The sequence below is a fragment of the Apteryx mantelli genome, chromosome 19, assembly GCF_036417845.1.
Source record: "Apteryx mantelli isolate bAptMan1 chromosome 19, bAptMan1.hap1, whole genome shotgun sequence".
Lineage (NCBI taxonomy): Eukaryota > Metazoa > Chordata > Aves > Apterygiformes > Apterygidae > Apteryx > Apteryx mantelli.
In genome coordinates this window covers 16,504,780-16,528,971 of record NC_089996.1, presented here as the reverse complement: position 1 = coordinate 16,528,971, position 24,192 = coordinate 16,504,780, and the positions used below count along the sequence as shown (strand labels likewise).

Genomic DNA, 24,192 nt, shown 5'->3' with positions numbered 1-24,192 from the left:
GTAAACAACCGGCACCTTAGCCAATCAGAACTGCCCGCTGAGAACGAGCGACCAATCAGATGAGGGCAAGCAGGCGGGTACTACTCACAACCAATCCACGATTTCAGAAGGCCAACCAAGCCAATCAGAGAAGGCCGAGGGAATGACCTTACATCGGAGCCAATCATAGGGCATATATTTGACGGACGGAGCGCCTGACCTATCAATGAGCCCAAGAGGGGCGGGCATTCGGCGGCGCCCAATGCGAGAGGCGCCGGCGCTTTGACGAGCAGGGGGAGCGGTCAATGGGGGCCTGCGCCATCATGGCGGCGCCCGGGGCGTGAGGCTGCGGCGGCGATGTCGGGCCAGGGCGTGTGGCTGCGGGCGCGGGCGCGGCTGCGGCGCTTCCCCGAGCTGCTCGCGGGCTGCGGGGAGCAGGTAGGGCCGCGGGGCACCGCCCCCCCCGCCCCGGTCCGTCCCACTGCCGGTCCCCCCGCCCTTCACCCCCAGGCGGTCCCGGTCCGTCCCGCTGTCACCGTCCCCCCCATCCCCGGTCCGTCCCGTTATAGCTCCCCGCCCCGCGCGGTCCCGGTTCTTCTCGGTCCGTCCCGCTCTCGTTCCCCCCCGCCCCGGCGGCCCCGGTCCGTCCCGCTCTCGTTCCCCCCCGCCCCGGGGTCCCCGGTCCGTCCCGGTGCCTGCCCGGTTCCGTGCTCCTTCCCCGCAGGCAGCCGCCTACGGCCGGTGCGTGGCCGCGGCCTCGGCGGGCAGCGCGGAGCTGCGGCGGGACGCCTGCGCCGAGGAGTTCCGGGCGCTCAAGGACTGCTTCGCCCGGGCGGTAGGTACCAGGCCCCAGCCCCGCTGCCCCCCACGCCGCGGCCCCCGGACGAGACGGCCCCGAGGGCAGGAGAGCCTGGGCTCGCAGCAGCCCCCTTTTCCCTCCCAGGCCGGGAGCCACCGCAGTGGCCCGGAGCTGCAGCGAGGAGGGACGGGGGGGGCGGTGGGGCCGGCGGTGCTTCCCCCCCCCAGTCCCATCGCTGTCACTTCTCTTTGCAGGCAAAGACGGCAGTGAAGTGACGCAGCGGCCCGGAGCACGGCTGTACGGCCATGCGGGTGTCTGAGCTGCTGCGGCCGGGCAGCTCCAGCGCCCAGCAGGCAAAGCAGACGAAGGAAAGGGAAGCACTGGGTGGTATTTCACGTAACACTTTTCCTGTGTACACCCGTTTCTCAAACAGTGCGTGTAAATAGACATTTGGAAAAATATTTTTAAAATAAAACTGCAAAATCAGAGTCAGTTTGTCCTTAAGTTACAAAGTAAACAGTGAAAGAGAGCCCTCAGCAGCTTGTTGAAAACCAAGCTACTGTCCAGCCAGTAGCTATTCCCCTCTCGTTCACTGCGGTACATAGAGCCAATGCTCAAACTACTCTATTGTTAGAACAAGTCTCTGGCATCTGCCTGCCCTGGGGCTGCTGGATTCCACCTCCCCTTCCCCTGAGCAGCCAGAAGAACTGCCAGGCTTAGAGGAAATGTGGAAGAGTCCCTGAAGAGACAGCCTTGGCTTGCAGAGCAGAGATCAAAATCCTGTCCAATCCCCAGCCTGGAAAGAGCAGGCTTACGGACACTTACACTAAGCCAAAGGAGAACTCCCTTCCCTTTAAATCTACGCTTCACAGAGACCTTTCCTTCTCCTTTCTAATCCTCCTTCCCCCAGTCTGGAGTCTCAGATTCAGGACTGTTTCCCAGCTGCATATGAGCTCCAGCTTTGCTAAAGAGCAAAGTTTCCTGTAACAAAAAAACAGAAAGCACAGTTCAAGGTCCCAAACTCTGTGCAGGCTCTGTTAGAGCTGGTCACCATTTTGCAAGACAGAAACCAGCATTTAGGGCTGCGAGACCTGCAAGTATGTAGTACTGGGTTAAGATAACAGCTGGGGGTCCAAGGTGCAGCACACTTAGGGAAGGAACCCAGCAGACCCTGCAGCCAGTTTTTGAATACTCAAGCTCTAATAGCAGCTATTAGTGCAGTTGCTTGATCCCATGAACATTGAATTAGACAGATTTTCCTCCCAAAGACAGGTCCTGTGTTTGTGAGGGGAGGGAGGAGGATCACATTTTTACCACCTCTTCCACAGCAGCAGGGAAGGGTGGAGCAGAGAGAGGTTCAAAGAAAGCAGAAAGCACAAAGCCTTTTTTTCCTTAGGCAAAGTAACTCCCTGCAGGTACAGAGCACAGCAGACTCCTCTCCCTGCCACGGGAGCCACAGCCCCGTGGCTAAGCAGAGCTTACAGATTTCTTTTTTCAAACAAAGACGAATTCAAATAAAAATGCTTCAGCTTATTTTATTGACCTACACAGCTCAGCCTCCCCTCCAGTCTCTCCCGCCAAGCACTCCACACCCAGTACAAACAGCTCCTGGCACAGAGAGGTAATGCAGCTCCCTGCCTCCTTCCAGCTGAGGTTGGCGATGCCCAGAATCCACGGCCATTTTCTGTTTCCATTTGCTGAGGAACATCAGGAGCATCTTTGGTCCTTCATGTTCATGCAGGTGACTCAATGCCAACCAACTGCACGTCCCAATGCCCAGGGCAAGGAGCCTGTCCTCACCCTGCCATGCAGACACAGGACGTATGGGAGAGCCCAGGACAGACCCTGGTACCCAGCAAAGTGCGGGAAGCAGGGGGGATCCAGCTCCTCCTCCAGCTCCCTTTCACTTTATAAAGGCTCATTAGTGCAGCAGGGGACAAAGCACCAACCAGTCTCCCCAGCGCAGACTTACGTTAAGAAATGCGATCAGCAGTCTGTTGCCTTACCTGCACCCGACAGACGCTGGCACAGGACACTACAGAACGGTCCTCCTGCCACATGCAGTTCCAAGGATTCCCAACCATGTTGTTTGTGCTTTGAGACAGCGTAATGGAGAAGCTCACTTGTACTATGGAGGAAGTCCTGAGGGTTAAGGCTATGCCAGTCACATCTGAGACACACGTGGAAATAACGCAGATGGTCCTCATGAAGCAGTTCGGCTGAATCCGTGGCTGTCGCCCTGTGGCTCCGTGTCACTTTAATTGGAGATTAAGATGACATCCTTCAAACAACAGGCACACGTTCCAGACACATCGCGATCTCCGACTGCTGGAGCAGGCAAACAGGAGCAAAGTACCCAAGACCGAAGGCAGAGCCTTCCCCGGGGTGTTTACCAGAACCAGTGTGACAGTTCCACGTTTGATAACGACCCAGCCCTGGTCTGAGAAATCCCGTCAGATACGAACGCAGAGAGGCTAGTTTACCAAAGACACTTTGAGATACAGATATAAAAACCACCACAGTGATGAGGTCTGTAGACTCCAGGCTGGGAAATTTCAGCCATTCTAGTGAGAGCTTTGGGATTTTATTTCTTACATTCGCAAGTCAGGATTAAAAAAAAAAAAAAGGAAAAAAGGAGGGATGAATCACTGTCGTGGGAGCCTGAAACAAACCAGGACTTTTTCCCTTTCTTGCTCATAAAACACATTACCGGGGCGGAGTACTGACATCTATGGATGTAAAACACATTGTCAAATGGGCTGTGAAGAACACACAAAACAAACACGCTCCATCAAGTTACAGAGAGAAGAGGTAGGTATGCTTGAGCCAAGCCCCCAAGAACACCCTTTTAAGCCACGTTTTTTTGCTCCCAAATATTAGTCACTTCTTGCAGAAAGTCAAGCTGGTTTGGGGGCAGTCTGCAGCCCCCGAGTTGAGCTTCATAATGCACTTTGGACAGGAGAAGTCAAGCTTAAAAGCACAGATGAGAGTGTGAGCATCCGGAGAGGGTGGAGAGAGCAAAGCTCTGTTATTGCTAGTGTGTGGCCAACCAATTAAATCCCTGGGAGTAGAGGCAGCACAACAGCAGCAGTTGTGCCTGTTTAAGGCAACATTTCTACTAAACTAGCTTCCTAAACCACAACTATCCCCTAAACATGCAAGACTAACAGCTCCCATTTCAAAAGAAATACCAAAGCAATTGGCTCAGTCAGTCCTAAACCCATTCTGAATTGATGCACCTCCAAAGCAGAATAAAACTTTTCAAGAGGAGATGTGCATCTCTCCCTGGTTCCCCTCTGCCTGCAGTCCCAGACCTCTGCTCCAAAGCCCAAAACAGGCTGGGCTAAGGAACCCAACATATTCGCCGGAGAAGCCTTTCCGAGCAGGTGGGTGAACTGCATGGAGAACTGCCTCAGTTCTGAAAGGGGAAATGAGAGCCAGATGGAGAAGGCAATTTGATACAAACAAAAAGTTGAAAAGGGACTTGAAAGCTGGCCTGGCAGGGAACCAAATTAGATGGCAACCTCTGAAAGCCAGAGGACAGCGAGAGATTTTCTTTCACGGTTGCCATCTCCTCGGCCGCCTCTAGGCACACACAGGGAGGTGTTACCATTGCAGAGACTGGAGAAGCCCACAGTCCCCTGGACAGTATTCACAGGTCCGAGAAGACCCCATGGATCAAGCACTGCATCCAACAAAGTGCTGCTGGTTTAGACTGACCGTTGTCTGAGCAACACTGGCCAAAAAAGCAGCTGGTTAACTTGAACCTTCCCTACCGAGCCCATCAGTGTCGTGCTGGTGGCCAACGCCCTCAGCCACCCACCGAGCGTGACCACCCCACTCACATGCTCCCGTCTGCCTGCGTCATCTGTTTGATCTGCCGGCTGTGGACCACCTGCTGAGCTCCCTCCGCAACTTGGTTTAACCGTGTCTCTAGAGCACTCCGGAGATCGTTTACTTTCACATCTGGCAGGGGATTCAGGCCAATGAAGACCCCCGCCCCCTGTGCAGCCTCCTCCTCCTCCTCGTGAGGAAGCAGGTCCCGTCTCCTCCGGCGGAGGTCCAGGTCTGCCTGCAGTTTTAGGTCCCGATTCGGTTTGACATCGTGGTCCAGCTTCTGGTCCCCATGGGCAGCCGCTCCTTTCTCAGGCTTTTGGGCAGCAGTGTCCTCAGCATCTGGCTTCTTCTCAGCCTCGTTTGAGAGGCTCACATCTGCATGCTTCTGCTTGTTCAGGAGACTTCCCTGAGGATCCTGGACCATGTCCACCATGTTCTCCCGAAGAGCTTCTTTCTTCACCTCCACTTTGCTAGCCAGGTCCCTCTGCAAGGTCTGCTGCAGTTTGCCATTAGCACCCTCACCCCTCTCAGCATCTGCAGCTCTCTGACGCTCCCGTACGCGCTGCTCACTCCCTGCCACGTTCAGTTTACTTGAGGAGTCCAGCGCAAGTGCCAGGTCTTTGGGCTCCACCTGACTCAGTGCTTTGGCTTTAAGGTCTGTTCCCGAGTCTCTTTCCAGACTCTTTCCTACTACTCCCTGAACTTTGGCAGCCCCTAACTGTTCTCTTTGGATGTGAGCTGTAGCTACTTCCACAGCTTTCAGGGAATTCTTCTCATGGATGTCTCTTCCAGCTTTGGCTTCATGACCTCCTAAATTCTCTGCCAAGGGCTTCTTTTCTAGGTGGTTTCTGGCTGCTGGAACGTGTTGGGCATTGCCAGGAAGGGGATCCCCATTCCCTGCAGCTTTTTTAACGGCTCTGTCTATCTTCTCTTGTGGCACCTTCAGATCCTTGGGAGGCACCCCAGGAATCTCACGCCTGTGCCCAGCCTCTTCCAGCTTTCCTGCAGTTCCTTTGCGCTGCTCTGCTGAGTCGGCAGGCTGCCTGCCCAGCTCCTGCGGAGGGTGCTCCAGCAACTCTTTACCAACCAGCTTTGCGGCAGCTTCTTGTTTAGCTCCCGGGCTGTCTTCCTCCTTACTCTTGGAGAGCGGCACAGCAGGCTCCTGTTGCATTTCCGCTGCAGAAGAAAAGTTAAAATGTAAAGTCTTTTTCTCATGATGAGTGACAGATTCCCTTCTCCCACCACCACATCCTGCACAACAGGGGAGAGAAGAGACCAGCAGCCTCAAGGACCGCATGGGAGAACGAGGTGAGCTGTGAGGAAGAGCATTATCCCTACGCACTGGAACACGTGCGGGGGATCCCCACCTCAGAGGTCAGGGTCACCCAGACACGATCAGAAACGGCTTCTGCAGAGTGGATCCTGCCATGTGCCAGAGGGACCCAGCCTGCTTTTAAAGCTATTTTGAGCAGTGACCAACTCAGAAGCAGACATGCTCCTTGGCAATATCCTTACCTTGTTTTGGCTTCTCCTCTCCTCCCTCCTCCTGCCTTTGCTGGTGGATCTCCTTGTGCTGCTCTTCAATCACAGCCAGCAGTTTTGCTTGCTGATCAAGTAGCTGCTTTTGCTGTACCTGCTGTTCTTTGATCACCTGCAGCAGCACGGCATGATCAAGCAGTTTTGCCTGCCCTGCTTCTAAAAGAATATAAATAAATAAATAAGCAGATGGAAGAAAATGAGACCCACTGAAAGCTGCAGAGCAGCCAGGACACACAAGGACTCTGGCATCACTCTTGCAGGGTTTGTTTCATCGCATGTCCTCCCTTTGGACAAGAGGAAATTCCCTTTTCAAATCCATGACCTAAAAACCTCACTAATAATCTCAGCACTGGAGCTACTGCAGTGGCTTTCCTCGGCAAGAGAGTCCGAGTCTGCAACCAGTGCCAGATCGGCAGCAGGGAGGGGAGCACGTGGTACAGCTCTGCTTCTTGCACTGATGGCAATCACAGCGGCAGCGCTGCGGAGTGCCTTCACTAGGAATGATAGCCAAAAGCCCAGAATAGCTGCTCACTAACGCAGGTGCTAACTCAGGACACTGCTCTCTGAAAAAGTTATAGGTGGAGGGGTCAAAGCTAAGCTCTCATCATTAACTGCTCAGTGAGAAGAGCCAGGAAGAAGGGCCACAGAGCAGGCAGGTTTGCTGGGGGTCCCTGTGCATAGAAGGACAGAAGTCTGGTTGGCACAGGACCAAGAGGAGGACAGAACTGGCAGAAGTCAGTCAAGAGAGCAAGGGCTTCAGCTTCCCAAGGGAGGTGAGTTGGTTTTAGAGCTGCCTTGGTGCTTCAGGAAGCTCCAGCCCTGTTGCAGCTTGGCTCTTGACATCAGCCAGCCTTCTCAAACACAGATCACCTCTTTTAATGCACTATAAGGACTTCATCCCAGCTACACTGGGTCTCAGGTCACCTCCCGCTGACCTGAGACACCGCTGCAATAAAACAAAACTCCACACGTCAATAAAACACAAGGAAATCCTTGTCCATCGGCTCTATGCAGCCATGAAGACTCTCTAGAGCAAGTCACACAGAAGCGATGAGTGCATTTAAGGCCAAGCAGAAGTGACTCAAGTTGATTCACTTGCTGCTGGAAGCTACACATCATGGACAAAACATGAGTCCCAGGTCTGCACGGAAACGTTCCTGCATTTTCTCCTCTTGGACAGACACCCTGGCGTATCACACCCGGAGAGTATGAACTTGTGTGTCACTTGCCTCCCACACCAACAAGCAGCTTTTCTCCAAAACTCAAGGTGTTTCTAGAATATTATGCCCCAAAGGAAATAATGTCAAAATTAATAGCCTGTAAAATGCCATCTAAATTAAAAAGGGATGCTGTCCAGGTTAATCCTTTTCAAGTATGCACTGCCTCCCCCTGTCCTGCTAATAACCCACAAGGTGATTAAAGGGAAATATTTTCAGTTCACAGTAGAATGCTATTAACCAAGGGCCTCTGGAATTCCCCTTTCACTTCCATTTACAGAAAGCTAGGTTATGAGGGGGAATTCAGTCATTTCAAGAGAGCAATTGACTTCTCAAGATCTGTTTATTTTTTGCACTTTGCTCAGAATAAGCAATGAAAACAGAAGTCATTTCTACTATCTCATTTTCTGAGTCTGCCAGGTCCCAGCTCAGCATGGGAATGTTTGGGTTTAACACGCAGTAACCAAAGGTTTAATGCCAAATCAAAGCATTTCTCATCGAGAGCTTTACAAACACATGTAACTCCTATATTTGTGTAACACACCTCTTCCACACAAACAAAAGGCTACGCTAAGTCCCAGCTCTTCCTTTGATCTTGGGGAAAGCAGGCCTCAGTCAATGCTTTGACTAGATTCTAACAGACACTCTTCGTAAGAAGCATCTTAATTATAAAATGAAAGTACTTGAGCTCATACAGCCAAGGGCAGCTAAAACCGGAGCACAGCAACAACAGTCCCAGAGAGGCAACTGTTTGCAAAAGGCATGCATGGCGTTACAGGGCCTGCTGTCTTGTCTTGCTCCCGTGAAGCCTTTTCATTTTAGGTACAAAGCTCAGGCCTGAGCAGAGGAACAGAACAAGCCCAAAGTACCTTTAGGTGACATCCTCCTAGGAGAGCTTCCCTGGCAAGTCCAACACACACATTCAGGTGGAAAACCCCACACAAACTCAGATCCCCGAATCCTCCTTGAAATATGACAAGCCCTCACGGTCCATACCTGCTCTTAGCTTTTTACACTTGTTTTTTCAGTCCCATTGAAATGCAAAAGGAAAAGAAACCAATTAGGAAACCAAGATGTAACCACCAAAGAGGAGGACGATATGGTCCCTGTGTGCAGAGGCTGTCAGTTGCAATCAGTCTCAGGAGCAAATGCCCATCACGTCTGGACCAGAATACCAAGGGATCACACGAATGTGAACAGCCAAGGGACCCACGCTGCGTGCAGGCCATGAATCCTCAAGCTCCGGGTCCAGCCCCTCACATCCTAGCAAGGCAGAGGTTGAAGGCAACGTGCTCAGCCTGCGGAAGGGCCAACCACAAAGTAACAGCACCCCGGTGGAAACGCCTCGGAGAAGGGGAAAGGTGCAGATGGGGCTTCAAGGCCACTCCTCTGCACAGCTATATACCCCAGGTTTCCCCATGCCCTGCAGCCTGCTTCTCCCCCATGCCAAAGGCCCCAGGGCTATTGGATGATGCCCACAGAGAAGCACCATGCCGCTGGGTCCCCATTTTGCACAAGCCAGACAGTTTCACTCCAGTTGTGCCCTTATTGACTCAGCACTGCCTGCACTCGGGAGTTGGGGAGAAGACAGGCCTAGATTCCAGCGTGACTCACATCCTCAAGCAGGCCTTGCCAGGGACTTCACTTTGGAACATGCCAGCCTCTGCCGGAGGGCTAGGAGGCGTTAGCCCCGCTGGAGACAGGCACTAATTGCTGCCGTCGCCGAGGTGACTATGGCCTAAAGCTATGTGCTCACAAGAGCCAAAAGAACAGGCTGGCTGGCACATTCCTCCTGTGGAGGAAAACCCTGCACTGATACCTCGGGCTCCTCGAGGGAGCTCGGCGCCCTCCCCTCCCTGCACACCCCAGGGCCCTGCACTCACCCTCCAGCTTGTTCTCTGCATTCTCCTGTTGCTTTTCCTCAGTGTTTCTGATCTCTCTTTGCTCCAGCTGTTGGGCCTGAGCTGGGTCTGCTCTGTCTGGGGGGGGCAGCTCTTGCTTTTCACCTGTGGACAAACAGACCAACAGACCTTTGCAGTTGATAAGGACGCTCCAGCAGCAGATGTTCTCTAAAATGACTCCACATCGTGTTGTCCCTCCCTGTCTAAGCCAGTGCAGTTTATATTCAACCTGATGACTGCAAGGGAAGTAATAAAAAAAATATTTAACAATCTTATAGACTCATGGCAGTGAGCCAGTGCTAACTACCTTAGCCAATTAAAATGCAAGAACTGTTCTAACTAGCTTTTAGATGGGCACTTAGCAATGTGTTACCTGTCAAGATCTCCCAGCTCTGTGTCCCCGGTGAGTTCGGAGACGCACAGGAACAGCATGGCACCTGACATTTAGTAGGCTAGCAAACAACTGTTTGACAGATATTATAGTAGCTGTCAAAGCCACCAGATTCCTCCTTTTCCCCGGCAGCTGCTGAAGGGGCTGTGCATACTCTCATGCTAATCTTGTGAAATTAAAAGGAATCACTGGGACGTAGGTGGAAATAACCAAATTGCCCAGTCGCCAGGGAGAGATTACAGGACAAGAGGAGAATTTGTACAGATCAGCCACAGCGGGGGGAGCTTACCAGGGTCAACTTCCTTCTCTACGGACTTTGCAGCCTCCTCTGCTTTCCTGGGTAGCTGGAGGTTTGGTTTCTCCTTGTCACCTGCAGCCTCAGCTTTCTTCTCACCGTCCAGCATGGCAGCTTGTGCTTTGGCTTCCAACACTCGTTTGTCTGGCTCCAGATCTTTGTATGGCGGCCTGCCATCCTGCTGCACGTCCACCTCCAGGACGTTCTTCAGATTCTTAACAGGCTTGTCAGTCCCTCCCCGCAGTTGGTTCTCAGCAATTGCTTCCATCCCTTGTTTCAGGCCAAGCGCCTCTTTCTTGGGATTCAGCTCGGCTGGCTCTTCCACTGCTGGCTTGAGCAGATTATCATTGGCTTCTCCAAGTGCAAGCTTGTTCTCATCAGATTCCTCCCGCTCCCGCCCCATGTCCACAATCACTTCGTCATGCGGGACAGGCGGCTCATGGCGATGCGCTTCTCCCACAGGCAGGGCAATCCCTAGGACGGATGTCAGACAGCGTTAGGGGGCTTGTTATTGATGTGGGAAAATAGCGTCCAGCAGGTTCACAGCATACGTGGCACCCAGCTACCTACTGCCCTTTCTCAGCTACCTGCACTTGCTTCCTCATCAAGAGGCTGCATTCCTAACAAGCCTCAAGAGCAGCGAACAATAAATCATCTTCAGTCTACAAGGTAAAAAGCAGAGATCGGGATCTTTACTTGAAATAATGCTACAGACTGCTCTAACATATGTCTCCCAACTCCAAAGCTGACATCCTTTCCCCAGATTCCTTTTTACCTTGATCAGGCCGGTCAAGCTGTACTTGTTCCTGTAGCTTTTCTGCTTCTTCATCTCTCTTGGGTACCTCCATGGGCACCTTGATCTGTGGCTGCTCCATCTCTTCCTTCTCATCCAGCAGCTTTGGTTTATCACGGTCATCCTCTGCCTCCTCTACCACCGGGTTCTGGTCTGTAAACGCAGGACAGTTAATTGAATGAAGTCGCGCACGGCTGCACGGTCAATCCACCAACAGGATCAAGGCAATTTCTCTGCCTGCCACAACCCTGTTTCTCCAACACAAGCCTAGCAGCTATTTTTCTTCCAGTGCTAGTATTTAGAGGTTGAGACTTGTTGTTCTGGGGTTGGTCTGTTTGTTTTCCTAACAGTCACTTATTACGAAGCTACTTAGCACACAAGCCAACGCCGTTTAGGTAGCCGGGCGTCGGGAGGGAGCCGTGTGCCGCTGCAAGCCCGGGCCACCAGATGGTAGCAGCGACCCGGGCTCCCCTGCTCACTGACACCGAAGCAAGGAGCACAAGCAAGGCTGGGGCCGGGGCCCAGCAGCAGCCGCCAGGGCCACCCAGAGCACCCCGCTCTCCTCCCTGCTCCCACCTGCGCTAGGGGGGACTGGTTCGAGGCCTTTTTTTTTTTTTTTCCCTCCTTCTCCCCTTTTTGTGCAAGAGCATTTGCTTTTGAATGATGAAACGAGCAAGGGAGGGAGGGAGGGAGGAGAGCTGCGTGACCCCGGAGAAGGCATCGAGTTTTCGGGAGAGCAATTAAACGACCATTGGGACAAACTCCCAAGCGATGTGGGAGATTCTCTTGATCTCTTACTTAAGAAATAGGGTGTTTCTGGAAGACACATCTCGGTCAAACAAGTTATTGGGCTCAGCACAGGAGTAACCATGAGGAATTCATGGCATGTTACAGGAGATCAGACAACAGGCTCTTCTGACCTTAGAGACCGAGAGAGCAGCTGAAGGAAGACCTATACAGGGCGCACATGTAGTAAACTCTTCCTCAGCAGAAAAGCAGTAAAGGAAATCTAATCGTTTCCCAGCACTGAAGTTGTACTGCAGATTGTTTTCCATCCAGCGAACTGAAAAAAATGTATCTTCTCTAACAAAAAAAATTCCCAACTCTTCCCCCCATTTGTCCTCCCCCATGTGATTTCCTTTGGGGAATTAATTCTATAAACATCTTTCAATTTTCTCCTCCCCCTCTGCAGGGCTGGTGCGATTTATTACAAGATGAACTCATGGGAAAGAAGAGATTGCCACAACTTCAGCTGCGTGGGCCTTACCCAAGTTGGGAAAAAAAAGAGAACAAAATCCTGGCCCAGAGGGAGCCGTGCCAGAACTACCCAGCACTTGTCCAGGAACCTGGAATCTCTGGCCCAGAGCACTGCACCCAGTTGCGAAGGGACACGCACTCGGGCTGGCTGGTTTTCAAAGTTTCTTTGGTTCAATATTGATGACAGGAGGGGAAAAGGACTTGGATTTTCTGAGAAATTCTCGTCTAGTGCCCAAGGGTCTCTCTCCATTGAGGGACGTCACAGAGTTCAGCAAGTCAAGGCGGGACACTCCTCCTTTCAGGAAAAAACTGAATGCAAGAACCAGTGCCCACTCCTGGATGGAGGCCCTGGGAAGCAGGACACTGAGCCCTGGGGAGGGGAGGGGAGGTGCTCTGCGTTTTCTTGTACGGATGTTCCCAGCTAAATTTTGGCTTCATAGCAACAATCTATTTACTCTATTGGAGGAAAGTTTTCATTAATCGCTTCATGAACCAGGAAGACTGTTGCACTCAGAGAAGGCTGCATCTCGTCTGAAACATCTCACCTGAAACAAGGGGATCTAGAGCGCTGCAATACAGTCACAGCTGACTTCAGGTCCAGAAAGAAATTACGATCAGAGGTAGCCATAAAGCAAGACGATGTTCAAGAGCAAAAGAACAGGGAGAAATCTTTCCATGCAAATGGGAGAACAGAAGAAAGAAACAGAAATACCTCTGCCTTTCACAGCTGCAGTCTAGCCAGATGACCTAGTCAAACATGCACAGGGCTGTCCAACACACTGCAGCAGGTGAAACCACCAGCGTGTCCGGGATACAATTAAGTCACGGGGGGAGGCCCTGTTCGCGGAATCACAGAATGGTTGAGGTTGGAAGGGACCTCTGGAGATCATCTAGGAGCCCAAGCCCCCTGCTCAAGCAGGGTCACCTAGAGCACGCTGCACAGGATTGTGTCCAGATAGCTTTTCAATATCTCCAAGGACGGAGACTCCACAACCTCTCTGTTGCTGTAAGCAGCATCAGTCATAAATCAAGAGACGGCTTGTATGTTCTGCATTTTGAAAACAATGCAAGAAAAGACAAAAACAAAAACAAAACAAAAACAAAAATAAAACTCTCCACACCATAATAAGACAAAGTTGCCTCTAAGCCGTCATTTGCTCAGCAGGAAACAAAATTAAGTTCATCATCAGGGCGTGAATTAACGGCCTCTCACACTGCATGGAAATCTATAAGGGGCTATATGTGGTTTGCAGAGAACAATTTTGCTCAGGATGTGTAATAATCACTAACTGTCTAGTCGCCCTTCAGGTCCCTTTGGAGAGCGTTACAGTAATGCTGTGCCTCTTAATGTTTTATGAGTGGCGTTGGACTTTACAGGCAAAGGCTGAGAGGCTATAAAAGCTTCTTGGCTTACAACAACAAAATCTCAGTGTTAGGCACCAAGGAGGGCTTTCTTTGCCTTATGAGGAAGTCCAGACCCTCGCTGCTAGCAGGTCCTTCCGAACCGCCCCAGCTTACGATCCTCTTTAGCGGCTCTGCTCACATTTACACGCAGGGAAGCAAAGGGAGCTGGCGGGGGAAAGCCACGGCTTGCTGCAACTGATTTGTGTGTGTGCATGTGCGCGCGTATGTGTTGTGGTTTGCCAACAGCCTCTCCAGGCTGCAATAAAATTTCATGATTAGCAACCTAAAAGCTTCCCTTCCCCCCTGCTCCTGGTTCGGATAGTAGCAATGGTCCCAGAAAGACATTAAATCCCTCCTCACATGGTTTTCATGTCGCTCTTGTCCACCGCAGTAGTGACCGTAGCCGAAAACCGTGTCTACGCATCCTGCTCTTTCGGAAGCAATAGCGAGGCTGGCCCCACCGTGCTTCTCCCGAGATGACGGGGACGGGCAAAGGGAGCAGCGGCGTCCAGGGAGCCGCACGCAAGGACGGGGCACGGGGAGCGCTCTGCCTGCTCACAGAGAACACGGTTTCTGTCCTTCCCCTGCCCAGACCCTGCGTCACTTCTGCTCCTTCTCAGCACCGCTCTCCTCTGGAGGGTGCGACCCCCTCCAGTGCCCAACCTCAACTCCCTGCGGTCCCCGCGTCCACAAACCGTCCCGCACCACCCTGCTTGGGACGAGGGCCACCCCGGGGCCCCCACGGGGCCAGAGCGCTCCCCCAGGCACATCCGTCTGCCGCTGCGGGCACGCAGAGCCCTGGCAGAGGCAGCAAGGGAAGGCTGCTAGACATTTAACTTCGACCCTAATCTGGAAAATGAAAGACAATTCTACGATCCGTGCGTGGCGCACAGCGAAAGACAAGGAGCTCGGGGAGACGCAGCCCTCCCTGCAGCCTGCCCGGCGACCCGAGCGCCTCCTTGGCGGCCGAGCGACGCTGGCCGCCGGCCTCGGGGCAGGACCTCTGCCCGCCAGCGCCGCAGCATCCGCCAAGGGCCAACAAGGGCCGTCGGGATCGATTTGTTCCAGTGCGGTTCCAGTGCCCAGACTTGCTCACATCGCTCCAGCGCAGCGCAAGGAAGCAACCCCACTTCGTAAGATCCACAAAAGGAGCGTCCCGTTACGGAAGCCAAAGGAAAGATGGAGATAGGGATCGGGAAAACCGCTGCCCTCGGACACACCGGGCACCTAAAGCCCCTCGGCGCCCAAAGCCAAGGCGGCTCTGCACCACGGGCCGTGCACAGCTCCGGCGCAGGAGCCTTCCCGCGGCCCCGCTCTGCCCATCTCCAAGGACGGGGAGCAAGCCTTCCGGCCCTGCCCGCGCGGCGCCGCGACGAGCCCCCCCCTCCCCACCCCCAGCGGCTGAAACGGTTACAGATTTCACAAGGTTATCGAATGGCATCACTGAAATTAGTTCACAGTTGTCTCCTGACGCACCAGCAGTAAAAACGAACCCAAATTACAAGAGGCTGATAGTTCCTTTTCTGTGTCACAGGCACTATTAAAAGCTCTCTCTCACAAAGCACCAGGGAGAGCTGTAGCAGAGTCAAGCTGTTCCTACAGCTATTAGGAACCGCGTATAATCCACGTTTCACACATGTTCGGGGCTGCTCTGGCTAATAACGGAGCCGTCTCGGCTGGCGGGGACGCGAGCTGGATCCGAGCAGGTTTCTTTGGGGCAGATGCACGCGTGCTGCCGCAGGCGCGAAAAGCCACGGCACGGCGCCTGCCCGGCCCCGCACGCCCACCGCCGGGCCAACGCCGACGCCAACGCGGATCCAAGCTTCGCCCTCGTCCGTAAGAAGCTAGACGAGGGATGCAAGGGGGCGAGGGAAGGGGCGCACGGTCCCCCGGCTGCCCCGGGCAGCACTCCGGCCCCGGGAGCGCCGGCCGGCCGGCGAAAGGGCGCTCTTGCACAACGAGCGTGAATCAGGTCTTTGTTACGAGATATTGCACAACGCGAGAGAAAGAAAATGAAGCAGCAATGATCAAGTAAGGAGCTGAAAAATATTACAAAATCTTAATCCGCCCCATGAGACCCTCTAGGGTGCTTTCAAATACAGAGAGAAATTGCCTAATTAGCTTTTTTTTTTTTTTTTCAAATGGATAATTGCCTTCATGAGCTTTCACAGGCAGCTTAGCAACCTTTTAACATACGCACACACACTGTATGGAACAGCCGAACGCTTCTGAAAGGGGTTTTATACCTTTCCCGAAGAGCTGCTGACAGTAAACCTCAAGCAATACAGGCAGGGGCTGTAATGGGCACTTGGGTGTCGTTAGTAAAAACACTATTCAGAGTTCGCTGGTCAATACGTGTTCACATAAAAGGGCAATGTTCTAATATTCATAATCCCAGGGCCCACAGGGCAGGGTTTTAATGAAAGTCTGTACAGTTCTGGTCTCCGCAACATCAAAGAGACCAATAAAACTCCTCTCACATGCTGACAGGCAAAAGTCAGACGGTGAAACGCAAAAATGGGAAAAGGCCCAGCCCAGCCCCAAGCTTTGCCTCAGCGAGGCAGCTCCGGCGGGAGCGGGCTGGGGGCAGGGGCGCGCGCACGCCCCGGCCCCAGGAACGTGCCCAAAGCGCGGCGCGCTGCCCCGGGAGCCGCCATGTGTTTCTGCTAAAGCCTCGTGCGAGGAATAAGAAGCAGATGTGGGCTGACGAGGGCACCCAGGTGATGCGGGGCAGCCCGCATCCTGCGCGCCCTGAATGACAGGATGCAGCTGCCGCCGTGTTTTCCCGGCCGCAGGCTCGTACCTTTGCAAAACAAGGCCGGGTCGGGCAAGGCGGGGGGAGCCGCGGCGGGAAGAAGGGCACCATTTAACGCCTCTCATTGCTAGTCAAGCCGACATCCTGCAGAGACGCAGCGAGGCACGGCTCCAGGAGCGGCGCGGCTCGGCAGCGCCGGCGCGGGAGCGGGGCTGCGGCTCTCCTGGGGCAGCGCTCGCTCGCAGAGCACACGGCGTCCTGCCGGCCGCGGCTCCCTCGGCACCGGCCGCGGCTCGGCCTCATTGTTCCACTTCCTCTCCCCGGCTCGTTCTCACCCTGCTCCATCCCACTTCCTCCTCCCACAGGATGAGGCTTCCAAGCCAGGCTCCGCTTCCCAGGGAAGAGCACCCCCCAGCCCGCCCCGGCGCTCGCCTCCCCTCGCGCTGGCCCAGCACAAAACAAACCAAGGTGCATTGGGAAGGAAGCGGGGATTTTACTGGGAACGCGCTTGTTAGTATGTTAGGAGCCGCACAGCTTGTCCCTGGGAAGTTTATGAGCCAAGAGTTCTAAAAATGCCTTCCTCCGAGGTAGGATTATTTAATCCAGCATCAAGTACTATGCAATAAGGACTAAAGCTGACAAGCTCTTAATACATGCAGCGGGTACGCCAGGGCAACTTAAGATTCGCTGTGCTACATGATGATTAAACGCAGGCTTCCTGCTCTGCCTCCCCGGTTCATGCGGAGAAGCGGAGAAGAGATTTAGCAAACTCCAGCGGACACCGTCTTTTATGGGACTTTTTTTTTATTTTCCCAGTCACAAGAACACGTGTCATTAGCAACCCCTCCTGAAATGAGCAGCTGTTCTCTGGCCATTACTGCTCCAAAATTAACCAAGACGGAAGAATTCAATTGCATCCCTCCTCCCAGCCCTGCTGAGTGTGCATGATGGAGGGATTGAGAGCATCTTCTGCTACGAGTTCCCGGGCATCTCGGTGCCTGAGAAGGCACACGCGCCTTGGATGAACCATTAGCGTGAACGCATAAAACCCCACCGTCAGGGACAGAGCAACCCAGGAGTGAATGTTATCAGAGGCAGCACCGGTGTCTCAGAGACTCTCAAATCTGTTCAGCAGGAACATAGCCAACAACCAGGAGGAGGATAATCTCCAGAAGAGACAGCCCTTTTCTCGCTTCCGTTCTCAATCTCTGTGAGGATATTTCAAGGCCCCCAAAGAACAAAAAACCCGAGCAGAACCAAACAAAAATAAAATAAAGAAACAGGACACAGCCACAGATGAGGGGCAGCACAGGGTCACACGACACCTGCTAGCGATGGCCTTGCAAGGCAAGCCTGCAGCTGGGGAAGGGAGGGTTCGGCCGTAATTCTATCAACGGCCACAGTAAACAAATAATAAATAACGTGAACCAGTAAACAAAGCTGAGGCATAATCACGGGCTTTGTCAGAGCTAAAACCGAATCCAAATTTATATCCTCACAACCAAAAAAAAGTCAGTGCCCATAAATTTACATACCTTTGAGTGCAATGAATGGCTTGTTATTGGAACCATGGACAATGCGCTGGCAGAAACAGTGAAAGCAGCCCTGTTTGGCTCCTTGCACCCTTCATACAGGTGGCCAGCACAGAGCTATCTCTGGGCTGTGCTCACAGAGCTGCTTTTATCACCCCGCACGGGTAGTTCTGTGCTCTGTCACTAGAGGGGGGCCCTGGTCTCCCCCATGGGCCCTCCCTTCCCCTTCCTTTTCTGAAGGAACAGCCCTCCAGAAGGTCTCCTCAGAGCTCCCACCAGGCATTTCCAGAAGGCAAAACCGCACCTTTTTCTTGGGAAAAGTTTCTAGGATGCTCTAAAGATGCACAGAAATGCCTGGAAACAACTCTGCTTCCACCACAGGGTTTTTTTCCCCCCCCCTCCAGAGATGGAGCTGGGGCGAAGGGCTGGGAGGCACGACTCAAGCAGACACGTACCTGGGATTTTGACAGAATCGTGGTCAATTCTGGTCTCCTCTCCTTCAAGGCGCTCCAAGCCCGCTGCTTCTGTCTTCACAGGGGTGTCCTCCGTTGCAGACAAGGTGGTGTATGTACTAATAACCAGTATTCCCAGGCCAATCCACAGTATAATCTGCACAGTGCGTCAGAGCTCCAGTTAGCACAGTAAAACAAATGGGACTGCTCTATACAACATTCTTCACACAAACAGTATCTCCAAACAATTCAAAGCTCAGTGCAATTACAGATGTCAATAAGTGAGAGAAGAGGAGAAAATTTTAAGAGGCAAAAAGGAAGGAACAGTAGCTTTTGGCTGAGGTTTGTATTTGGATATAGATATCAGCAAGTGATAGTTTCAGATGCTGGAAGCTGTTGAAAAGAAGACTCCTGTATCAGAAGGGCTCAGAAGCAAGTGGACAAGGTATAAGAATAGTAAAATGCATCTGGTGGACAAGAGTCCAGCTGCAAAGACTCATTCCCTGGTATTTTCAACAGCTACATTAGAACACCGTGAAATCAGATCTGGCTGAGAACAGCAGACTGACCTGTTTACAACCTAGAAATGTTTCTAGTGAATTGTTTAAAAATTCTTATTTTTCAGAACAAGAACAAGACCTTCACAAGGTCCTGGTGGCTAGTGCTCAAGAAGCTGATAAGAAGCAACTTGATGATTTTCAAAGAGCTGAGACCAAATAGGAAAAAAAAAAAAAGTAAGATGGAATCTGGATCCTGAGAAGGGAAGAACTCTGAAGTTCTCTAACTTATAAAGGAGAAGGAGAACACCACCAAAAGGCAAATTTCTACAGCTAATTTTATCATTATGAAAAGACAAAATTTACAGGGTCTAATTCTACATGAGCCATAAGAATAAGAAACTCTACACCTTTGATTAAAAAAAAAAAAAAAAAAATCCTCTGGGAGTGCCGGCAATTCATGGGAAAATGCAAGAAGGACAAGCAAGAAGATGTGCAATAGCAATATGGGCATAGGATCGTTTGCCTGTTCGTGTGGCAGAGCTGCCAAAAGCCTGTCTGCTGCTCCAAATGAAAGCGGTACCAGTTCAAAGAGCTGAGTGGATGGATTGCTGGCTGACAACACTGACTGGTAAGATTTAATTAAACTCCAATATATTATTTTTACCTAGTTAATCATGGCAATTGTCACAGTAAGGGCTTCTCATGGAACCTGGTCTGCATGTCAACGAGTCTACAGTGCTATGAACGACTGATAGGAGAAACTCTGTGCTGAAGATAGCAGGCAAAGAAACTGCACCCTCCACTAGAAACTCAGGTCTCCCCATAAACTTCTTCTCACAAAGATGCACAAGACCATGAAAGCAACAGGAACAATCATATGCAAAACAAAATGTCTCTGCAAAGCTGAGAAGTTAAATGTTTGCAATAAACTGGTATTTATTATGCAGGAATTTCTTTTCCTTTTTTTAAGTACATCCTGCTCTGCAACATTACGGACCTGGCTCATTTCTGCTGCTCTGCATATGGGAGCAAAGGTTCCACGGCAGTGCTGCAAACTGCATCTTCTCTTTATTTGCAACCAGCCGGCACCCGGTGCGACACACTCGGGGCGTGCAGGCAGCACACCGCTGGGTTCTTTCTGCTTTTTGCCAGTTTCCATCTCCACCCCTGCTGGGTGCATGCTGACTGCAGGCTTGCTGGGCTGAGGACACTGCTTTTTTCACCACATGCCTAACAGGAACAACTTGCTAGGCATGCTTCACAAGTCAGTCATATAAAAGTCTCTATCTTGCAAAAGAAACATGCTGCTTCGGTGCGAGATATTGTTACTGTCCAGTAGAAGTCAACCAACAAGCCGCCTGCCCCTTCTGGAGAGAGGTACAGCACAGGGAGTACACAGGTAATTCTGACTCGCCTTGTGGTATCAGGAGCTCGTGAGAGGACCATGTCCTGTGGGACTATACGCTCTCCCCTATTCCTCCAAAAGCCTTATCCTGCAACATTTAAGACACAATTGACACAAAGCACAACAAAAGGATGCAGCTCAGTGTGAGAAAAACAGGAATGGCTGCTAGGCACTGCTACCACAACTGAAGGCTGCTGCGGGCTGCAGGAAGGAAAAGACGGGAAACAAAGGGGAGAACTGAAACTGGATGGGAAGGTTTAAGCGTTGGCACCCCAAGGGAGGGACAAGAAGCTAACATTTTGCTCTCCCTCCTCCATTGTGAGGGGAGAGGTCACCCAGAAACACAGGTCAGCGTGGTCCAGAGCCACAGGCCCAGGAGACCCCATTCTCAGCATACCTCTGCAGACAGGAAGATGCCCTCAGAAAAGGTTGGCAGGATGCAAAGCAGCTCTGGACAAGACTAGCAGCATGGTCAGAGAGCAGAGGCCAGATCTTAGAGATGTTGTAAAGGAAACAAAAGTAAAATCTGGTCCCTGCCTTGCTGTGGGGTGCACAAAGAGCAGATATCCTGCCATCCTGCTCAGGCCAAAAGCAGAGTCAGCAGGTCTTTGCCACTTCTGCCCTCAGCTTGGAGCTTGTCCGCTTCCTTTCCTCACACAATCTGAAGTCCCAGCAGAAATGCATTTTGTGACTAGAAGGCTGTGCTAGCGTCTTCCAGAAACAACGGCAGAGAGGAAGAGCATTTCCACAAAGAGGATCTATTCTGGTGCTGCAGGAACTAGGAGCCACATGGGAGAAAAGGGAACTGTAGGAAACAGCTGAAAATATGAAATGCTTTAAAAGGATTTTTGTTGTTTCTTATCTAATTCTTAGTGGGGAACCACATAACTGAACGCCTTGGATTCAAAACCCCTTTGATTGTTTAACATTTGGAGTTCATCTGTAAGCTTCTCAGAGCAGTGGGTACGCACACACGCAGCATTCAAAAACAGGCTGGGCTGTGCGTGAACCAACAGCCTTCCCTCACCTTCAGCTCCACCCCATCCTCACCTACCCCCTGAGCAACCGCAGACTGGAATAAAGAGGTCCACAATTTGGTCGAATTCCATGGAGATATTTACGACATGTAAAAACAGGCAGTTTGTACTCGAGGGGCTACCAAGGCTAATCTCTGGCAATCAAAGGAACAGGAATGCAGGCTGCAAGGACTAGGTGGCTCAAGAAACTGAACCCAGGCAGAGGAACCACCTACCCCCGAGCAATGCTGCCGAAGAGTGGAGAACCAAGAGCAAATGGAGGGGGAACACCGTTGAGCGGTTACAAGCAGCTAGGGACTGGAGCACAGTCACACCAAATAAAGTCAGTGTCCGGTCTCTAGTAGCTACAGCAGGTTTGGCAGCACTGACTTAAAGCTGCCTCTTGCCTTCATACGTGAGCCACACACTCCCAAACTCTTCCAGGGGGCTTTTTTCTTTTTTTAAACAATTCATCAGAACAGTTTGAAGTCAGGATGCTCTGAAAGGGTTGGTCTTTCTTTACTTATTATTTTTTATTATTATTAAAGGCCCCACATTTGTAGATGAAGGTCATTAAGGGACTGAGGCATGCAGTCAGTCAGCCCAGGGAGCAAAAATGACCTCACTGAAATTTAAAAAAAAAAGAGAAAAAAAAAAAAGAGCAGCCACTTATCTCCCTCTTCAACTTAATACAGTGCCATGAGACAAGGTCTCAGTGACAGCACTTCAGCGAGAATACAGAAACTTCATCTGCTCCTACGTCGCTGCCGGGTTGCGGAGGGGCTGCTCCAGCAGGACAGCAGAGATCCATCCCTGGGTGGATGCCTCCACACACACAAGCCAGCAACATAAAGCAAAGGCCACACTCAGGCTGAAAGTCAACTCGCTATTTTGGAAGGCTCCTGCTGGCACCTGCAAGGCCTGCCAGGAGGACAGCTCATGGCTGCATGGGGTCCCCATCCTAGCAGTGAGCCTCAAAAGAGCTTTTTTTGTCCTCCATTCTGCAACTTCTTGCACTATGTAGCATTTGCTGAGCCAGGCAGACTGCAATGAAGCTGCCTAAACAGGAAGAGTCTCCCCCACACCTCTGAGCAGGCAACGTACAGAGGGCAGAGACCATTCTCCAGAGGCACCTCTTAACGTGGACATCACAGGAGTACGCGCAAACACCTCTGGCTGCAACCTCTTCTGACGTGCAGGTCAGCAATGCAAGAGGCCTGTCTCCCGAGAGGAGCGCTCTGAGCACAGGCAGGAATTCAGAAATGGAATTTTACATGTCCGTTTCCTCCGCTGGTTGCTGTCCCTCAGTCATCCTTCCTCCCAGAAGATGACTTGAACTTTGTACAGAAGTGTCATTAGCTCAGGCCATCCCCTCCAACCACGCCTGAGCCATCAGCAGGACTCAAAAGCTGCATTTGTCTAGGGTGACGACATCCTCTAAACTGTGTTGTTTTGGACACCAAGTAGTTTGGAGGGACAGAGTAATCACGAAGGAATGCAAGAACCCTGGTCGCCCCTGGGTTTCTCTGTTGCGCTTTGACAGAGATGCTACGCTTTAAGAACTGTAGCAAGCGAAAACTTGTGTGCGGCGAAGGCGTGCTGGCCGCTGCACGAGGAGGAGAGGGCAGAGGGGATCTCTCTTTCCATTCATATAGGAGCACGATGAGAGGGGTCATTTCCTGACCTTGAGCAGCCTCTCTGTGGCTCCTCTTCCCCAACTGGGACAACAGTAACTCCCGGCCTCCCTAGGAGGGGCCTCTCAGACAAGCTTGTGTCAACACTGGGAAGCCAACACCTTCCTGTTAGAAGTTAAACACTCTGTTTACAGACCTTAACGCGACCTTCAGCAGTACTCTGCCAAACCTCGCTCTGTCCCCCCCACTCGAGGCTCCCAGAGGGCAGCAGGACACGGACCTGCACCTTTACAGGGACATGCTTGACGCTAACCACAAAAAGGGGGACTTTTTCCCCAATTCATTCACAGCTCTGCATGCCTGAATTTAAGCTTTTTAACTTGCCCTAGTTTGCTCCGTCACCTGATCGTCTTTCCAACATACCAAGGCTTTCAACTAAGCCACCCCCATAGCCTAATCCAAGCGGCAATTCCCAGCCCCTGGCTGGCTGCCAGCTGTTGACTGACCAGCGGCTGTAATAATTAACAACTCACTGGCAGAACCCGGTGCTCTTTGCTGGCCAAGAAACATCTGGGACTGCCCGTATCCCTCTCCCCCTGGAATCCTCTTCACTACCTTTAATGCACCTCCTCTATTTTTTAACCTAAGCTTGCGCCATCTTTCCAACTCTGTGACACTGAACTTCCCATATTGCCAGCCCTGTAAGCTACCCACCACTGGACTTTGCTTGAAGCCAGAGGTGGCTTAATAAAACAGCCAGCTCTCAGCAAGAGCACGCATGCAGAAAAACTACTGGAAGAGTCAAGATAATTTAGGCAAGCCGGAGCTGAGAAATTATAAGAGCTGAAGTTGAGAAGGTCTGTTGCTTTGGTAACAAATTTAAGGATGATGGAGGTAGGGAGAGAGAACATACACACGTTTAGACATAGAAAAGTGGGAAGGGACAGCTATGCCCAGAGCTGGCCCCTTCTCCCCCATGACTGCCACTTTTCACAGGAGCATATTTTGATGGAGTGGAGTGCCTGATCAAAGAAAGGAGGAAAGGAGGAGGAGACCAAAGACAGAGCTTCAGGGAAAGAATAAATGAGTCCTTCCAGAAGACCCGGAGGAGCAAGGAGAGGGTGGGCCCAGAATCCAGTTTTCAGAGTGGAGGCAGGGAGGCGTTCTGCAGCCTTGTGCATTTCTGAAGACAGGTGTGCCCTTGCTGCAATGCTTCAGAGCATCAGTCAAAGCAAGTATGTAAACTTGACAGGCGATGGATCATTCAAGAGAAGGCTGGACAGCTTGCTACCAGCCCCTTGAAATGCCAGGGTAACCTGAGGGCTGATGCTTTAGATAAGCCCTTATCCTTGGTGGGGATTTCTGCAGGACAAACATCTTCCTCACCAGTCTTGTGACCAGCATTTCAGGTCATGCATTATGAGGGCCCCAGTGTTCAACTGCGGGCAGCTGACAGTTGCCTCTAGGCAGCCAGTCTAAGAGCTCA

General features: G+C 51.9%; 1 protein-coding gene and 1 long non-coding RNA gene across 2 annotated transcripts in view; one reads left to right on the top strand and one right to left on the bottom strand.

Annotated features, from left to right (window-relative positions):
• Positions 1-331: 331 nt before the first annotated feature.
• On the top strand, positions 332-1,266 carry LOC136993676 (uncharacterized). The gene is made up of 2 exons (XR_010886077.1): positions 332-417; positions 1,033-1,266. It is a non-coding gene; the product is annotated as an uncharacterized lncRNA (long non-coding RNA).
• Positions 1,267-4,533: 3,267 nt separating this feature from the next.
• Positions 4,534-24,192, bottom strand: part of SLC38A10 (solute carrier family 38 member 10) — a 38,427-nt gene continuing 18,768 nt past the window's right edge. Inside the window, exons 11-16 of the mRNA XM_067308131.1 lie at positions 18,155-18,308; positions 10,734-10,904; positions 9,953-10,432; positions 9,255-9,377; positions 6,131-6,310; positions 4,534-5,791 (exon numbers count right to left, since the gene is read on the bottom strand). Coding sequence (XP_067164232.1) covers positions 4,620-5,791; positions 6,131-6,310; positions 9,255-9,377; positions 9,953-10,432; positions 10,734-10,904; positions 18,155-18,308 — 2,280 coding nt within the window. The 3' untranslated portion in view covers positions 4,534-4,619. The remainder of the gene's footprint in view (positions 5,792-6,130; positions 6,311-9,254; positions 9,378-9,952; positions 10,433-10,733; positions 10,905-18,154; positions 18,309-24,192) is intronic.